The 18,376-nt window shown below is 40.7% G+C and overlaps 1 protein-coding gene across 5 annotated transcripts in view; it reads left to right on the top strand.

Annotated features, from left to right (window-relative positions):
• SLC38A1 (solute carrier family 38 member 1) overlaps positions 1-18,376 on the top strand; it is a 70,349-nt gene that overhangs the window by 13,484 nt on the left and 38,489 nt on the right. For all 5 annotated transcript variants that reach the window (XR_003970335.1, XM_030322399.2, XM_030322402.1 and 2 more), the window contains 3 exons: positions 3,437-3,650; positions 15,144-15,219; positions 15,508-15,623. Coding sequence is in view for 4 of the 5 variants with exons in the window: in XM_030322399.2 (XP_030178259.1) it covers positions 3,529-3,650; positions 15,144-15,219; positions 15,508-15,623 (314 nt within the window). In the remaining variant the exon portion in view is untranslated. The remainder of the gene's footprint in view (positions 1-3,436; positions 3,651-15,143; positions 15,220-15,507; positions 15,624-18,376) is intronic.

Raw genomic sequence — 18,376 nt, 5'->3', positions numbered from 1 at the left:
CCAGTATCTAACAGTGGCCCAATTTTGGATGGTGGGATTTCTTTTTTTTTTTTTTTAATGTTATTTTAAGTTTATTTTTATTTATTTTGAGAGAGAGTTAGAGGGCAAGGCGAGGGGCAGAGAGGGATATAGAGAGCAGAGGAGGGGCAGAGAGAGATCAGCACAGAGGGGCTTGAACTCACAAGCCTGTGAGATCATGACCTGAGCCGAAATCAAGAGTTGGATGCTCGACCCACTGAGTCACTCAGGCTCCCCCGCAGGTGGGATTTCTTTTGCAAGTTCTGTTCTAAAGATTATACAGTGAGTATGTATTAGTTTTAGAATCAGAAAAAGAAAAAATTCTTTTTCAAGAGGCAGTCCAAATGTGACTTTTCTACAAAGCTGCCTCAGATCCCTGAATTTGACCTTTTTCAACCTTTTAAATTCCTTAATCATCTAGCCTCAATAAATAAACTGAATAGAGAGTAATTTCTAAATGTGACCTCAGCCTTGGTGAGAGGTGTCACTAACTTTGTTAATTTACCCCATTTTCCAGTTTTCATTTTCAAGAACAAGTTAGATTTCAGATAGGTTATTTCATAACAATAAAAATTTATTCTAAAAAAAAAAAAGAAAGAAAGGAGATTAAGACACAGACAACACACAGACAGCGGGAAGACCACGTGAGGACACAGAGAGAAGGCAGCTGGCCAGAAGCCGTGGACAAAGGCCTCAGGAGAAACCAAACTTGCTGACACCTTAATCTTGGACTTCTGGTCTCCAGAACTGTGAAAAAATATTTTCTCTTTAAGCCAAAGTGGGGGGGGGGGGGAATTAATTCTGTGTGATTAACTTTGTACTGGGATTTGCCTAATACATATTTTCGTGGCCAGGACTTCCTCTCGTCTTTTTATTCTTTTGCTTTTATGCCCATTTATTAAATGATTTGTATACACACATGCACACACACACACACACACATATATTGATATGAAAGTTGAAATTCAAACAGGAGACTTTAGATCTATTATCAGTCCATCTTTCCTGTCCCCAGAAAATTTTTGTCCAGTGTCCTATTTTCTACCAATTTGGAGAGAGAAAAGGACTCAACCCAAATTGGAAACGCCATCCAGTGAACCAACTTTCTACCAGCCCTGTAGTGTCACTTCAGTATCTGAATTGGTATCACTTCATGTCACTTCAGACTCTGAGGAAGTTGCACAGGAGACAGCTAGTGTGGCAAGACTCCTGGGAAGTGCCCAGTCTAGCCCATCCGTGCAGCTTTCGTTAAGGTGGTCAGCAAGTAAGAGCACATGTTAACGCACTTCAGCTTTTATGAAGTAAAGGCAGTTGTAAACATTGCTGCTGTGTGAAGGCACAGAAAACAGAGAGGCCCTGTTGCTAGCTGGCTAGAAGAATCAGCCCTGAGCTGCCAGGTTTGCCTTAGCCCAGGAGACATGGCACTCAACTCTCCCTGTCCTGGCTTCCTGTTTTCCAGGAGAGGCCCTGCCCTGCAGGCAGGTGAGGCTCTCAAAACATGAGGCATTAGGAAATGTTTTTTTCCTTTTTTTTTTTTTTTTTTGAAGCCTAGCTTCCCCAGTCTCACTGCTAGTGGGCAGTGAGAGTGTCTTCACAAGCAGAGGACAAAGATGTCCCCCTCTCTCTGGGGGCGTGGGAGGAAGCTCCAGGCCCCCACTCCGGGGTTCATTTACCCTGGCCCCATGGATCCCCATCCATGCCTGGTGTCTAAGGTTCTCCCCATCCTTTTGGGGGTCCAGGCTCAAGAGGACAGGTGCAAAGGGGAACAGAAGGTCCCCAGCACTGGGGGAATCTCCCTGCTGGAAGTTGTAAAGGATTCTGGAGCCAGGAAAGTTTCATTCTAGATGTGAGTCTGCATGAACAAACGGGAATACTGTGTGGCCTGGTTGTGGGAAAGAGAAGAAGAAAATTTCTAAAAAAAGGTATCATTCTAAGGTACTTTCTATGGGTCTTGAAAATTTTATCAATTCGCAAAATGCTTCTTGGGATATACTAGGATGCTTAGCTGGGCACATTAGAGTTTTGACCCTTTATTTTTTTTTAAGTTTATTTACTTATTTTGAGAGAGAGTATGTGTGTGAGTGGGGAGGGGCAGAGAGAGAGAGGGAGAGACAGAGAATCCCAAGCAGGCTCCACATTGTCAACGCAGAGCCGGATGCAGGGCTCAAACCCACAAACCGCAAGATCATGACCTGAGCCCAAATCAAGAGCCAGACATTGAACCAACTGAGCCACCTAGGAGCCCCTAGAGTTTTGACTCTTAACTAGGGTACCATCATCTTACAGGATTCAGGATCAGACAAAATGTCATCCAAAAGGGTTTACCATTGGAGGTAAAAAGAAGAACAAACTTATTGGCATTCTGCTTCATTCCATGGTCTCTATCCCCTCACTGGGATGATCCTGCTGAGGCTCCTCTATGTGCATAGACCTGGCTTTTTAGGTTGCGTTTCTTTTTTTTTTTTTTTTAACGTTTATTTATTTATTTTGAGAGAGAGAGTGAACGAGGGAGGGGCAGAGAGAGAGGGAGAAAGAGAATCCTAAGCGTAGAGCCCAACACAGGGCTTGACTCCGTGGACCACGAGATCATGACCTGAGCTGAAATCAAGAGTCGGCTGCATAACCGACTGAGCCACCCAGGCACTCTGCCATCTGCTTCTTAATTTGTGATGTTGTGTGTCTGAAACTCTTTTCCTTCTTCTACACCATTGAAATGTAAGTTCTGCTCATCCATGTGGGGGAGAATATGAACTCTGCAAGTCTTTCGTTTCTGGAGAGGAAATATAGTTTTAGGTGGATTAACCTAAATCCCCAGAGTATGAGTTTTTAATTCCCTAATTCCCTGACATGGAGTGATTTCATTGAAGAGATTGATTTAATCTCTTGCAGTTGATGGATAAAGTGTTTGCTAAATTTCAAAACACAGATTTGTCCTTTGCTGCTTGACCTCCAGGTTGGGTAGTTGATCCCTCATGATGCCATTTATTGAGGATTTGCATTGTTATTAAACTGGGATTGCTAAATCAGAGGTGCTTTTGTGTCTTTGTCGTCTGCACCCACGATGTGTGTGCCCTGTGATCAGATGCACTAAAATAACTGAGTCGCTTTCATTTTAAACACACTGTTTCATAAAAGGGCATCGGTATTGCCTGCAGCTGACATGGTGTTCCTATAAACGTGAACACAAAGATTACAGCACATGATTCCCTCTGTAGTTGAGATGGAGAGAGATTTATGACAGGCATAAAATTTAGAGATAAGCCTCTATAACTAGATGTACAAAGATTGCTTTAATGCATTAGATAGCAAAATGTGTTAAATTATCGGTAAACTTTTTTTTTTTTTGCTTGTAATAGTTTATCTTTAATCAGTGGCAGTATTCATATGTTTAATAATGTTTTCTTGTGTTGTATTTTAGGGGTGTCAAGCTTCTATTTTTGCTGCTATCCCTTTGTAATACACTCAGAGCAGAATTTGGACTAATTTTTTGACCACAGATACTTTCTAAACATGATGCATTTCAAAAGTGGACTCGAATTAACAGAGTTGCAAAACATGACTGTGCCTGAAGATGATAACATTAGCAACGATTCCAATGACTTCACTGAAGTAGAAAATGGTCAGATAAATAGGTGAGTATTTTTCCACTAACACTTTCTATCCAATGAAAGAAATGTCTCTAAAATATTATTCTGGTTTTCAGTTTTTCCCTTGAATTATTCATTACTAAAGTTATGCTCCATTTGAAAATCTAATCTGAATTTCTTATGTGACATCTGTTGGGCACAGTATGCAACAGCAGATGAAACAAATAGGAAAGTAATTTATTCATCCTTTCAATTGAGTCTAATAAAAAAATGTCAATACACTGGACCCCAACCAGCCCTAACTTTTCAAAGCTCTGTGCTTGTGAATTAGACAGACTATTGGAATTTCGCTGCATCCCGTATCTGAGTGTGTAACACTCTCGTCTGCCCTCACCCACATACTAATCAACAATGGTCCACGTCTTATTTGCCAATGTTCCCATTTTAAAACTGCAAACACATTATTGCAAGCATCATTTATGACACAGCTTTTAAATAATAATAACAATGGGTTAGCCCCAGTGGCTCTCTGAGAAAATGTAGTAGAGAATTAGTACATGAAACAGAAAGAAAACAGAGCACGAGTGAGAGAAAGTAGGGAGGCAGATGGGAAGAGTCTGCCCTCAGAGTTCTCGGCCCCAGTTGTGACCTCAGCATATCCTTGCAGCTCTCGGGTCCTATGTTTCTTAAGTTAGAAGAGTAGGACCAGTGTCTTTTTTCTTTTTGGTTTGTTTATTTATTTATTTATTTTGAGAGAGAGAGAGAGAGAGAGTGCAAGCAGTATAGGGGCAGAGAAAGAAGAGAGAATCTGTCAGCACAGGCCCTGACATAGGGCTCTAACCCACGAACTGTGAGATCATGACCTGAGCTGAGTGCAGACGCTTAACCAACTGAACCACCCAGGTGTCCCAGGACCAGTGTCTTTTTTAAAAAAGTGATCTGAGGCATTCTCTGACATACTGATTTTATAGCCAGCATATGTAGATCCCTTAGCAGGACGCTCTCCAGCTTGGGGCTCAGTGTTGTGGTTTGCTTGAAGAATGCAGCCCTCCTAAAAGACCAGGGGAAGAGAGCAGAGTAGACACGACCCCTTATTAGAACACCACCGATCTACACATTTGGGGGGTGGGTGTCAGAAGGAAATTGGGATCACCACCGATCTATACATTTGGGGGGTGGTCAGAAGGAAATTGGGATTGAGGAAAATGAAAACATGTCAGCTCACCAGGCATCTTTGTGGAAAGTGTTTCTGGAAATCTGCTCTGTGTTCTGATATGGTGTACAGTTGGAAGTTCAGCAAAGGACTCAGCTGCCATCATTTACAAACTCAGAAATTCCGACCCTGCCTCATCTCCCTTTTTCCCTTCCTTAAATGTTCTTAGAGGTTAAGTCTGCAACCCAGACACTTCCTCGTTATTATCCAAGTTCACTGTGTTATGATGTTTCTTATTGTTGGATGCAAATTTGCTTCTTGCACCTCTTCTGAGTAATTATCAATAATAATTACCATTTCTTGAGCGCCAGGTGTTTTTACATATATTGCCATTTTTCCTTATAACATCATGCAATGCATTCTTTTGCAAATAAGGATGGTTTAAAAATGCCTTTTACAAATAAGGAAACTCAGGCTCCGAGAAATAAAGTAACTTGCCCAAGGGCACACGCAGAACTGTGAGAAATCCCTGTCGTTCTGCTCCTCTCCTGCCGCCTCTGACTATAAGGCATTAATGAAAAAGATCGTCTTTACTGGTTTTATTTAACTCTACCAGTGCTATTTTAAGCTCTGTATACCTGGAGCGTCCCGCAGTCACTGCTGACCTCCACTTAATGGTGCATGGGATTCTAACCATTTCACAACTAGGACACTTTGGTTTGATAATGAAGCTTCATTCCCAAAGCAGTGCAAACCTGGAGGACCTTCAAGTGAGTCATTGATAATATTCAGTTTAGAATCTGAGCCAGATCTTTAAATGTTGTACTTACTAAACTGAAAATACTAAGTTTTTGAGGAGGTTACAGCTTGCAGTGACTGGAAATATCCATTCTCGCCTGTGGCTTGGGCACCTTGCCTGGGTGAGCTCACTTCCTCACAGGCTGTGACTCAGGCAGTAAGCAGCTACAGCGGGAGAGCTGGCTGGTGCTGACCGCTTGCTTTGTGGAATTTGGTTCCGCTGCTGCAAATACAGTGTGAGGCATTTCTTTTCTTTAATATCCTCTCTTTCACTGACACAGTTCATGAATCTTGCTTCATTCCTGGCTCTAGGACAATTCAAATTAAAAACAGGATATGACAACGAGAAGCCAAAAAAAAAAAAAAAAAGCCAAATTAAAAACAAAAAAACAAAAAAGACACCCATCATGATTCCTGCAAAAGCTGTACCTAAATACCTTTCACACTTCTTGTGGCTTTTTCACATTGGTGAGAGGAAAGTAGGCTCAATTATATGAATCTAAGAGAGCCAACTCCCAAGGGAGTGAGTTTTTAGGTCACACTGCCTCTTTTTAGGAAGCTAGAGAGAATGTTGAAAACAAATGCTGGTCTCTCCTTACCTGGCATGTAACTGGTAACTTTGCCCAGAAACTCCCCACTAGGATACTATGAGAATCATCTTTTTTGGGGCACCTGGTGGCTCAGTTGGTTAAGCATCCGACTCTTGGTTTTGGCACAGGTCATGATCTCATGGTTTCATGAGTTCAAGCCCTGCATCAGGCCCTGCATTGGCATTGAAGAGCCTGCTTGGGATTCTCTGTCTCCTCCCTCTCTCTGCGCCTCCCCAGCTAGCACTGTCTTTGTCTCTCTCAAAAAATAAAAAAAATAAACTTAAAAAAAAAAAAAAGACTAGTCTTTTTAAGTTTAGTTAAAAATAGAGTAGAGCCATTTTGGTATTAGGACACCTGCCCTTATTCCAGTTCATTTGTTTTCTTTCATGCCCTAATTTTTGGGTTGTAGTCATAGAAAACTATACCTGAAACAGCAATTCCTTTCAAAATGTCCACTAGACCAGTAGTGGTGATATTTTAACGTGCATATGAAACACCTGGAAACCTTGTTAAAATGCAGATTCTGGTTCAGGAAGTCTGGGATGGGTCCTGACATTCTAATTTCCAGCTAGCTCCCAGGTGATGCCTTATTGTTGATCCATGGACTACACTTTAGTAGTAGCAAGCTCTAAACTTTCTAGGTGTAAGCTTAAGAGAAAGAGCCATCTTAATCATCTTTCTATTTCTTATACCTTGTAATGGTATGATATGGTATGATAATAGTGCCTGGTACAGGGTGGATGTTACAAAATATCTGTTAAATGAGAGAGAGACAGACAAAGACACACACACACACACACACACACACACACACACACACACACACAGAACAGTTAGTGCATGGTTTGGATTTAGACTTGTATTGAATCCTGGCTCCATCAATAGATGTTGTGTGGTCTGGTGCTTCGAACCTTAGTGCCATCCCTGTGGGACAGGGATAATAATAATACCTTACCTCATGGGATCGTTGGGGAATATTAAATGCAACACTGTTATACTGTTTGTAGGTTAAAATTCAGGCTCTGGATTCAGCCAGCTCATATTCAAATCCTGGCTCAACAGTTTTAGTTGTTAGCAATGTGACTTCGGTCAAGTTACTTAATTTCTCTGAAATGGAGCTAATAATAGTACTAGCCCGTGTAATTATTGTGAAAACAGATGAGAAAACCCATGTAAAGTACTTGGCAGTGTCCGGCAATAGTAAGCCTTTTAGTATGAGAAAAGTATGTATCAATAACAGTGCAACCCTCTTTCTTTGGTAAGCACGTCTATCTTCTCCACCCCAAGGAATAATAGCATTGCTTAAGGTTTTGCATGGTGGCTGGTTATTGTTACCTTAAAGCTGTTGAAATGTTAAAGTTGTCGAAATATTAGTAGATTATTCTGTGTCCATGCACATATTCATGTATTTTAATATCTATCTACTGCTGTTCTCATCTCGATGTAGAGTTAGTGTTGTTATGACCCTAGAAGCATCTAACAAAATTTGAGTGTCTTACTAAGATTTTTCTTAAAAGAATCTGGGACAACTCTTGTCACTATGCCCTGTACTAGCCTTTGTTTTGGTCCCTCTGTATCTTTCAGAATTTATGTACTAAATATGTATCACTTGGAAGGACCCTTGAAAATTTAATTATCTTGTCTAAACCTTAGGGAAGGAGATTCCATAACTTCTTGAATTCAGTTTTCATGTCAGAAAATTCTTTCCTTTCTTTAATGGATCCTGTTCCAGTTAAAGTCTCCTTCCCCTCCTTTTTTTCTCTTTTCAGTAGAGTTTACCCATCAAGTAAGGCTTTGTTTACTTCTCAGTCTTCTCTTTATTTATTTTTAATTTTTCATTAATTTATTTTTTAATTCCAGTATAGTTAACATACAGTGTAATATTAGTTTCAGGCGTGCAATATAGTGATTCAACGATTGTATACATTTTGTACATTACTCAGTGCTCATCACAGTAAGTGCACTCTTTGATCCCAGTCCCCTATTTCCCCTATCCCCCCACCCACCTGCCCTCTGGTAACCATCAGTTTGTTCTTTATAGTTAAGAGTCTGTTTTTTTGTCTCTTTTTTTCTTTATTCATTTGTTTTGTTACTTAAATTCCACATGAGTGAAATCATGGTATTTGTCTTTCAGTGACTGACATTGTACTTAGCATAATACCCTCTAGGTCCATTCATGTTGTTGTGAATGGCAAGATTTCATTCTTTTTTGTGGCTGAGAAATATTCCATTGTAGATATATACCACATTTTCTTTATCCATTCATCTGTGAATGGATACTGGGGTGGCTTCCATAATTTGGCTATTATAAATAATGCTGCAATAAACATAGGGGTGTGTATATCTTTTCAAATTAGTGTTTTCATATTCTTGGGGTAAATACCTGGTAGTGGAATTACTGGATCATATGGTATTTCTATCTTTAACTTTTTGAGGAACTTTTGTACTGTTTCCCACAGTGGCTGCACCAGCTTGCATTCCCACCAACAGTACAAGAGGGTTCCTTTGTTTTCACATCTTCACCAACACTTATTGTTTCTTGTGTTTTTTAATTTAAGCCATTCTGACAAGTGTGGAGTGATATCTGATTGTGGTTTTGATTTGCATTTCCCTGATGATGAGTGATGTTGATCATCTTTCCATGTGTCGTTGACCATCTGTATCGGTCTTCTCTTGAAATGCCTTCCTGTGTCTTTCATTCTTTCATGTTTTCCAGTCTCTTTGTTACCTGCTTCTTTGCTCTTGTTCTTTTTTTCTTTTCCTTTTTAATAGATTGTTAACATTTCAGGGAAGGAACTCACAAAGGTCATTTAAGTTCAACCACTCATCCCTTTTGTGTGACGAATCTTCAAATGAAACACTATAATCTAGTAAGAACCTGATTGGTGGAGATTACAATAGGAAGATTTTCTTCTTGTTGTACAACCCATCCTTAACTGGATTGTTGTTGTTGCCGATTTATTTTTGGTTTTAAATAACTGTTCTATGTTTCTCTCGTCCTTTCACACTACCTCAGTATAACGCCTACATCCTCTTTAAGGCTTTGTCTATTGAAGGTCACCACGACAGACACTGTAGGTTTTTGTTTTGTTTTGTTTTGTTTGCAGAACAATTGGCTACCTAAGAGTTGGTTGAATTCTGCTTTGTGGGTACAGACCGACCCTGTGGAAACTCTTTTTTAAATAATACCTTTATCATCTGAGACCACATGTCAAAGACACCCTTGCCCATAGCCCATTTTTAAGTCAGTAAATAGAAATTTTATTTCAGTTTCTTTGCCAGAGGTCAGTGCTTTTTAACACGCAATTGCATTTTTTAAATGGTGAGATAACAGAAACTTGTGATAAGCTGCATGACCTAGTTATTTTGAATAGACTTTTCCATTACAAAAAAGGTTGGCTTTATTTGTTTTTAGAAAATAGTTTACAGAAATACAAAGATATAAAGAGATATAAAGAGGAGAACATTTTGGAACAACACAAAGAGAATAAAGAGGCGTTCTTTCAGTACTTCATTCTTACTGAGCTAGATTTCCCTGCTGCCTAAGCTACTCCATAATTCCTAAAAAGAAGATGCATATTTGGTTTGTGAAGGGTCTTCTGAGTTGCTACTGCATGGGCAGGTACATTTGGAAGGAGAGGGAGTGAGGACACCACATAACCGCTTGGGATGCAAAGTGACCTCATGGCTCAGTCTGTGCCACAGAAAAATAGTAAATAGGTCAGAGTCAGAAAACTCCATTCAGACCAGAGTGTAAGAAGACTCATGGAAGATGAGGGCTTTGAACTGGGAGGACAGGGGTGCCTGGGTGGCTCAGTCAGTTAAGTGTCCAGCTCTTGATTTCAGCTCAGGTCATGATATCAAGGTTCTTGAGTTTGAGCCCTGCATCAGTCTCTGTGCTATCAGTGCAGAGCCTGCTTGGGCTTCTGTCTCTGCCTCTGTCTCTCTCTGCCCCTCCTGCAGTCTCTCTCTATTTGTCTCTCTAAATAAATAAATAAACTTTTTAAAATATTTTTTTTTTTTCAACGTTTTTATTTATTTTTGGGACAGAGAGAGACAGAGCATGAACGGGGGAGGGGCAGAGAGAGAGGGAGACACAGAATCGGAAACAGGCTCCAGGCTCCGAGCCATCAGCCCAGAGCCTGACGCGGGGCTCGAACTCACGGACCGCGAGATCGTGACCTGGCTGAAGTCGGACGCTTAACCGACTGCGCCACCCAGGCGCCCCAACTTTTTAAAATCTTAAAAAAAGAAAAAAATGTATTTTGAACAGACAGAACTGCACTGGCTGAGAGGAGGGTCTCCTGAAGAGAGAGTGGATTCCGACTATAGTTGACCCTCGAACAACACAGGTTTGAACTGCACGGGTCCAATTTTTTTAGCAAATACAGTACAGTACTGGCAATAATTTTTTTTTTATTTTTTAGAAGTTTTTATTTGTTTTTGAGAGAAAGAGAGAGAGAGAGCAGGGGAGGGGCAGAGAGAGAGGGACAGAGAGAGAATCCCAAGCAGGCTCCACACTGTCAGTGCAGAGCCTGATGCAGGGCTCGAACTCACAAACTGTGGGATCATGACCTGAGCCAAAGCCACGAGTCAGACGCTTAACTGACTGAGCCACCCAGACACACCGGAAATAATTTTCTTAATACAGTTTTCTTTTCTCTAGCTTACTTCAGTGTAAGAATACAGTACATAATACATGTAACATACAAAGTATGTGTAATCAATTGTTTGTGTTATCAGTAATTCTTCCAGTAGGCTATTACTAGTTAAGTGTTGGGGGAGTCAAAAGTGATACGTGGATTTCTGTTGCAGACTATGAGTCTGGAGTGCCCTCTTGTCCAGAAAGAGAACAGATGCAGAATTGAATACAAGAGAGGCTAATGTCAGGGAGGAGACAAGAGCCCCAAACAGGTGTTTTGTCTCCGTATTTATTGAGGTCACAGGATATTACCCACATGGTGAGCATGAAGAAAACCAGATATTACACACGTGAGCATGGAGAAAACAGACAGTAATCATTAACTTATGTGTGTAAGAAGCAAAGGGTCTGGGGGGCAAGTGGAGTTTGTGATCAAAGCACAATAGTATATTGGCATCAGATGGAAAGTAATTTCCTGCAAGTGATATAACAAGTTACTCGTGATCCCATTATAGTATCTTGCTAGCTAACCTTGGGTGCTTTTGCCCCATGGTGGCGGCTTTCTGTCCTAAACTTCTAACCCATTTATGTAAGCAAAACCTGTTTCCCCACAGATTTCCAACTGCACAGGAGGTCAGCATTCTTAACCCCTGTGTTGTTCAAGGGTCAACTATACTTGTTTTTCAGAGTTTTCAGTCTCTGTTCTCAAAATGCACTGGTCTTGTCTCAGGCCTCACCCCTCTTGGGAAGATCATTTTGAGAAGCAGGGGGAGCTAAGATTGGGACATTGAGACAAAATTAAATTAAGCAGTACAGGGAATCTGTACTTGAAGCTTTTTCAGTGGGGGAGCCAGTGAAGATTTTTGGGAAAACCTATTAAGCCTAACCTCCGCAGAAAGTAGACTGGAAGAGGCAGAATCAGGGAGACACTTGATACACAGTGTTTTCTAATGTGCTTTTTAATGGTTACTTGCTACTGTATGTCAGTTTATCATACTCCCCCTGTAGAAGTTCCGTAAGAAAGACCCAGCAATCATGCAGGGACTTTATTCTTTATCCTTTTACGTTGCACAATATTTGACCCTACTGAAGGCCCCTGGTGTCAAGGTGTCTGCGGCCCATCCCCTGCCCACCAGTCCTCTGCCACCAGCTCTGAGTGCCGCCAGGCTAGGAACTTAGATCTGCTGTCACAGGTGTTTTATCGGTGTTTGGTTTGGTTTCTTTGAAAATGTTGGGGTTTTTCTTTTGACTTAAAAATAATAGAAATTCTTGGGGGCACCTGGGTGGCTCAGTCAGTTAAGCATCTGACTCTATTTCAGCTCAGGTCATGATCTCATGGTTTGTGAGTTCAAGCCCTGCATTGGGTTCTGTGCTGATGGCACGGAGCCTGCTTGGGATTCTCTCTCTCCCTCTCTCTCTCTCTCTCTCTCTGCCCCTCCCCTGCTTGTGTGTGCTCACTTGCGCACACACGCTCTCTCTCTCTCTCTCAAAATAAATAAGTAAACATTAAAAAAATAATGGAAATTCTATTTGGAAAACAGGTCCCTCCACAAGAAAGGCAAATGAGAGAGCTTCTAGATGAAGATTTGGTTAGAATTGAGTTATTAAAATTAACCTGATTAAATAGAGCCTTTTACTTAATAGCAACGCTAAATAGGAGTCCATTTCACCCTGGCAAGTCCAGCACTCACTTTCTTTGGGCTGCCTGTGTGAAAAGGAAGACACCTTTCCCTTGGCCCTCTTCAGCCAGATCCGTAAACCTCAGTTCTGTGTAAAGATTTAAAATGTTAAGGACAAAAGAAGGGCCACACCAATCATTAATAACAATGCTATCCAGCTGCCAGATTGGTCTCCAAAGATACTTTCATTATGTCGTTCTCTTGCTAAGAGCCTGCAATACTATTTCTTAGGCGTCTGCCTTTAAGTTTCCTCTGGCTAGTCCCACCCAATAGAAGAAGCGTTTCCTTCTCTGGATTCCTGATCTCATCTCAGGTTTGCACAGTCAAACCTATTCTGGTTTTAGTGGCACAGTTTCTCCTGAGTTTCAGGAGACCGAGGTTTCCTTCTACCTCCTTTCGCTCTCTCACGGTAACTGGACAGGTTGTAGACACAGGCAGATGCTGAAGGGAATAAGCCAGAGATTGTGCTGCTTATATGAGGTGATGGTCCCAGAGGAAGTTTATAGTATGTATATTGCTTGTCTTTAGTTTGTCAGGGCAAAATGAAGCAAATTTGGAGAAGTAATGCCAGGGAGAAGCCAGACCTCTTAGATTAAAGATCAAAAAGGTAGGTAGCTATAGTAAACCAACATTGATGATATCTGTCTTTCATTTAAAAATGTTTCATTGTGAAATACCACATCATTCAAAACAGCTTATGAAAATCTAGTGTACGGTTTAAAGATACCTGCTTGAAAATAGTCCAGTTCAAGCGGCTTCATGTTTATTAGTGAAAAAATTCACTGTGACTAGTTCTTGCTGAGACCGGACAATGACATTTTCAGAAGAGCCTAAAAGCATCCCTAACGTGTTTTACTAATACATACAACAGTTTACCTATGAATGGCCCTTTCTTTGACAATAATAACATTTGTTTTCTTAATGGGGAATTTTCTTTTTTAATTAGAAATTTAGGCCATAAAGTTCTCATATTAACCCTGAATATATTTGATGATTCTTAGAGCTTTCTGAATTCCTGCTTCAATTTCTTAAAACATACTTTTTAAAATTTTATTTATTAATTTTTTAAAGTTTTATTTATTTACTTTTTAACGTTTATTTATTTTTGAGACAGAGAGAGACAGAGCATGAGTGGGGGAGGGTCAGAGAGAGAGGGAGACACAGAATCGGAAACAGGCTCCAGGCTCTGCACTGTCAGCACAGAGCCCGACGCGGGCGGGGCTTGAACTCACGGACCGAGAGTCCGTCATAGATCATGACCTGAGCTGAAGTCGGCTGCTTAACCGACTGAGCCACCCAGGCGCCCCTCTTTTTTTTTTTTATTTATTTTATTTTTTTATTTTTGAGACAGAGAGAGACAGAGCATGAGTGGGGGAGGGTCAAGTTTTTTTTTTTTATTTTTAAGAGAGAGACAGAGCATGAGCAGGGAAGGGGCAGAGAGAGACACAAACAGAATCTGAAGCAGGCTCCAGGCTCTGAGCTATCAGCACAGAGCCTGACATGGGGCTTGAACCCTCGGACTGCCAGGTCATGACCTAAGCCAAAGTCAGACACTTAACCAACTGAGCCCCACAGGCGCCCCTATTTTTATTTTTAATGTTTTTATGTATTTTGAGAGAGAGTGTGTGTGTGTGAGTGGGGGAGGGGTAGAGAGAGGGAGAGAGAGAATCCCAAGCAGGCTGTTAGCTAGGAGCCCAGCACAAGGCTCGAACTCACAAACCTTGAGATCATGCCCTGAGCCAAAATCAAGAGTCAGACGCTTAACCAACTGAATCACCCAGGCGCCGCTCCAGTATTCTTTTAAATGCCAGCTTTATAGGGCATCTGGGTGGCTGTTGGTTAAGCATCCGACTCATGGTCTCATGGTTTGTGAGTTCGAACCCCACATCAGGCTCTCTGCTGTCAGTGCAGAGCCCACTTTGGACCCTCTGTCTCCTCTGCCTCTCTCTCTCTCTCTCTCTCTCTGTCTTTGCCCCTCCCCCACTCTCAAAAATAAATAATCATTTAAAAAAATAAATGCCAGCTTTATAGTATCCTTGACATTACCTAATTTTCAGTTGGAGAAAAATCTACATAAAAGTTAACTTGTATTGTGTATAGTCATTTATTAGTATTGAATGATTCGAATCTGAATGATTCGAGATTATAGTTCTTTTTGATTTAGGGTTGTCTTTCATTTCATCTCAGGATGAGCACCTGCTGTTAATAGTGTTTTGTAGTAAGTACAGTGAGGGGTATAAAAACAAATGAGGTGGGGCCCCTGGGTGGCTCAGTCAGTTGAGCGTCCGACTTCGGCTCAGGTCATGGTCTTGTGGTCTGTGAGTTCGAGCTGTCAGCACAGAGCCTGGAGCCTGCTTCGGATTCTGTGTCTCCCTCTCTCTCTGCCCCTCCCTTGCTCATGCTCTGTCTCTGTGTCAAAAATAAATAAACATTAAAAAAAAATTAAAAACAAATGAGGCAAAGTATCTGCCCTTGGGACACTCATAGTTTACTTGGTAAAACAAGAGTGTAAACAACTAATACTGGCAAGGGACAAAGCAAAATAAAACAGGTGGTTGAATAGGGCTGTAAACTCTTAAGTAATTGACTGATAACTTTCCCTGTGTGATGTTTTGATAAGTAATAATGTTAACCTTCAATTATTGTGAAATTAAATTATTCTGCATGTCTTTACAGCAAATTTATTTCTGATCGCGAAAGTAGAAGAAGTCTCACTAACAGCCACTTGGAAAAAAAGAAATGTGATGACTATGTAAGTGTCATTATAATAAAGTTTGCTTATTTGTTTGAATCCCATAAATTGGGACAGATGTTTTTAATGCATGTAGCATCCTACCAAAAGTATAGCTATTTATATTCCCCAGGATATTCCATGGACCCTGTGTGTTTTCTCCTGAAACCCATTTTGGAAAATAACCAGACCACTAAACAAGTATTTCTTGAATTTTATTTCTGCACTGGTTCCTAATAGTGCTTTAAAGACTTTGACATGATGAACTTTCTTGGGGATGGTTTTGCTTATGTTTGTCTCTGTGTTTAGATTCCAGGAACAACCTCCTTAGGCATGTCTGTTTTTAACCTAAGCAATGCCATTATGGGCAGTGGGATTTTGGGACTCGCCTTTGCCCTGGCAAACACCGGAATTCTACTTTTTCTGTGAGTGTTGACAGTGCTGTAATTTCCATTTTAAAACTGTATTTTCTGTATGTTCCTGTTCATGTACAGAAGACACTGGAAATATTTCCAAGTAGTTTTCATTTCATTTTATGTTTTTACTAACTTGGCTAAGTTGTGAGTACATACTTTTATATTGTTTATTGGAATGATTTTCCAAGTTGCACCTAATGTTTATAAGAAAGTGGAAGGAGAATATCTTTTCATTAATCAAAAACACCAAAATAAGCATTTATAAAAAGGATTAAAAGATTTCAAGATAGCATTTTTTGGTATTTTTGGATTCTTTACCTGTCATTTTAAATCTCAGCTAAAAGGTCAAAATATTAAGAGGCATTTAATCCAACCACTCACCACTTCGGTGTTTGGATTGCAGTGGAACATGTACTATATCCAAAGGTGATTGTAAATTTGTTTGTAATAAATAGCCAAGAAGCACAGATGAGAAATTAGCATGTACTTTTCTCTGAGAGTTAGTTAAAAGAAATTAGGCAATTTTGTTTTTAAATAACTTTTTCTCACACTGTTGAATGGGATTTTCTGCAAATGTACAGAGAGCTTATTTTTAGTTGGAACAAGATGAAAACAGACATAGAATTTATACCAGGAAAATTCTCACCCAGCCTGATTCCCTTCTCAAACCTCTAAGGAGTGTCAGGGGTGTTTTGCCTGATGAGGCAAGGAGGACATTCTCTTCTTCCAGCCTTTTCCCCACAAGACTACACTCACGTCTTTGTTGGCCTTGCTGAGTAGTCTGTATCCCTGGGTCGTTTAGATAGGAGCATCATCTATGCTTGGAAGCAGTGACCGAAATGGCTAGTAATCCTACAAATTGTGTATATACCTTTAGAAAGACTTAGAAAACTGCAGTGAAAGTACATTGTTACCCATTCCATTACTCAGGGATCAGTGATGTCCAGCCATGCTGTGCCATACTGATCAGTAGCACTAGGGATTAATACTCTTTATAAATTAAAAAAAAAAAATGTTTTTATTTATTTTTGAGAGATAGAGCACTAGCTGGGGAGGGGCAGAGAGAGAGGGAGACACAGAATCCGAAGCAGGCTTCAGGCTCTGAGCTCTCAGCACAGAGCCCGATGTGGGGCTCAAACTCATGGAACTCGTGAACCGAGAGATCTTGACCTGAGCCGAAGTCAGATGCTCAACCAACTGAGCCACCCAGGCGCCTCTAGGGATTAATACTGTTATGTGTAAATCACTAAAGATGTCCTTCCTAGACTTAAAACTCTGTATAGGACAGTAAATTCAATGCATTTCTTCTTTATTGTCCATCCAACTCAGTAAATCCAACTGTAGCCTCTTCTCTTTATTGCCCTGGGTGGATCTTTCTATGTAGCCTTTCTGTTTATGTATATCTTGAGCCAGGTGCCAGGTTTTAGGGTAAAATGATAATAGTTGGACAAAATATTTCTCTGGCGATTTTTTTATTGGTATCTGTGGAATTCTGACTCTCTGACGATGCCACGGGGTGGCTTGTGCAGCTGCGCTTGTGGTTTTCAGAGCAGTGGCAGGAGACACCTGACTGCTAGTCCCAATTCCTCTTCTAAATGGCTGTGTAGTCTTAAGCAAGTGACTTGGCCACTCTGAGCTTCAGTTTCCTATTCTGTAAAACAAGGAAATTGCCCTAGAAAAATCTCAGAACCCTGCCAACCTCCGAAACCCTATGGTTCTGTGACTAATTTTAGTTATTCCAAAGCTGGAAATATGTTCAGCTCAGAAATGTGTTTTACATTGACTTACTTTTTTTTTTTTTTTTAGTTACTGCAGTATATCAAGTAGTTAGTTCTATGTTTAACATAGTGAAGGGTCCATTCTTTGATGGTGGTAACAACAGCAACTCTTGCAGCTCTTACTTTGTAGCAGGTACTATTCTTAAGTGTTCTCTGCTGAATCCTTGCAAGTTTGTGAGATAGGTCCTATTAGTACTTCCCTGCTTGATGGATGAGGGAACCAAGACAGAGAGAACAGACTTTTAGTTTGGAATCTCTCTTTGTCACCATTCTGGGAATCCCCTTCACCTCTCTTCTCTGCTAGATCCCTTCCCTTGTTCCCTATGTTCCATTTCTTCCTCTTTCTGAATGTTCTTCCTTTTGTTGCTGAGAAGGGATGAATAGAAATAATTTTTTGAGGCCTCCATGTCTGCAACATGACTTTATTCTGACTTCACCTTTGATTGGCAGTTTGGCTGGATATAGAACTCTATATTGGCAGTAAGTTCCTTTCAGAATTTTGAACGTATTGCTCCCTTGTTTTCCGGTCTCTTCTGGTGTGAAGTCCCATATCCTCCTGATTCCCGGTCCTTGTATAGCCAGGGTTTTTGTTTTATTTTATTTTGTTTCTGGAAATTTGTTGAATCTCTTTGTCCCCCATGTTCTGCAGCTTTACAGTGATGTGTCTTGATGTGGGCCTGTTTTCATCCATTGTGTCAGGCTGTTGGTACATCCTTTTCTTTTGGAAGTTCATGGTCTTCAGTTTGGGGACATTTTCTAATATGTTTTTAACATTTATCTATTTTTGAGAGAGAGAGACAGAGGCTAGGGAGGGAGGGACAGAGAGAGAGAGGGAGACACAGAATCTGAAACAGGCTCCAGGCTCTGAGCTGTCAGCACAGAGCCTGACATGGGCTTGTACTCAAAAACTGTGAGATCATGACCTGAGCCAAAGTAGGAAGCCTAACTGACTGAGCCACCCAGGTGCCCCAGGGGACATTTTCT

The sequence above is a fragment of the Lynx canadensis genome, chromosome B4, assembly GCF_007474595.2.
Source record: "Lynx canadensis isolate LIC74 chromosome B4, mLynCan4.pri.v2, whole genome shotgun sequence".
Lineage (NCBI taxonomy): Eukaryota > Metazoa > Chordata > Mammalia > Carnivora > Felidae > Lynx > Lynx canadensis.
This window is presented reverse-complemented; position numbering and strand designations above follow the sequence as displayed.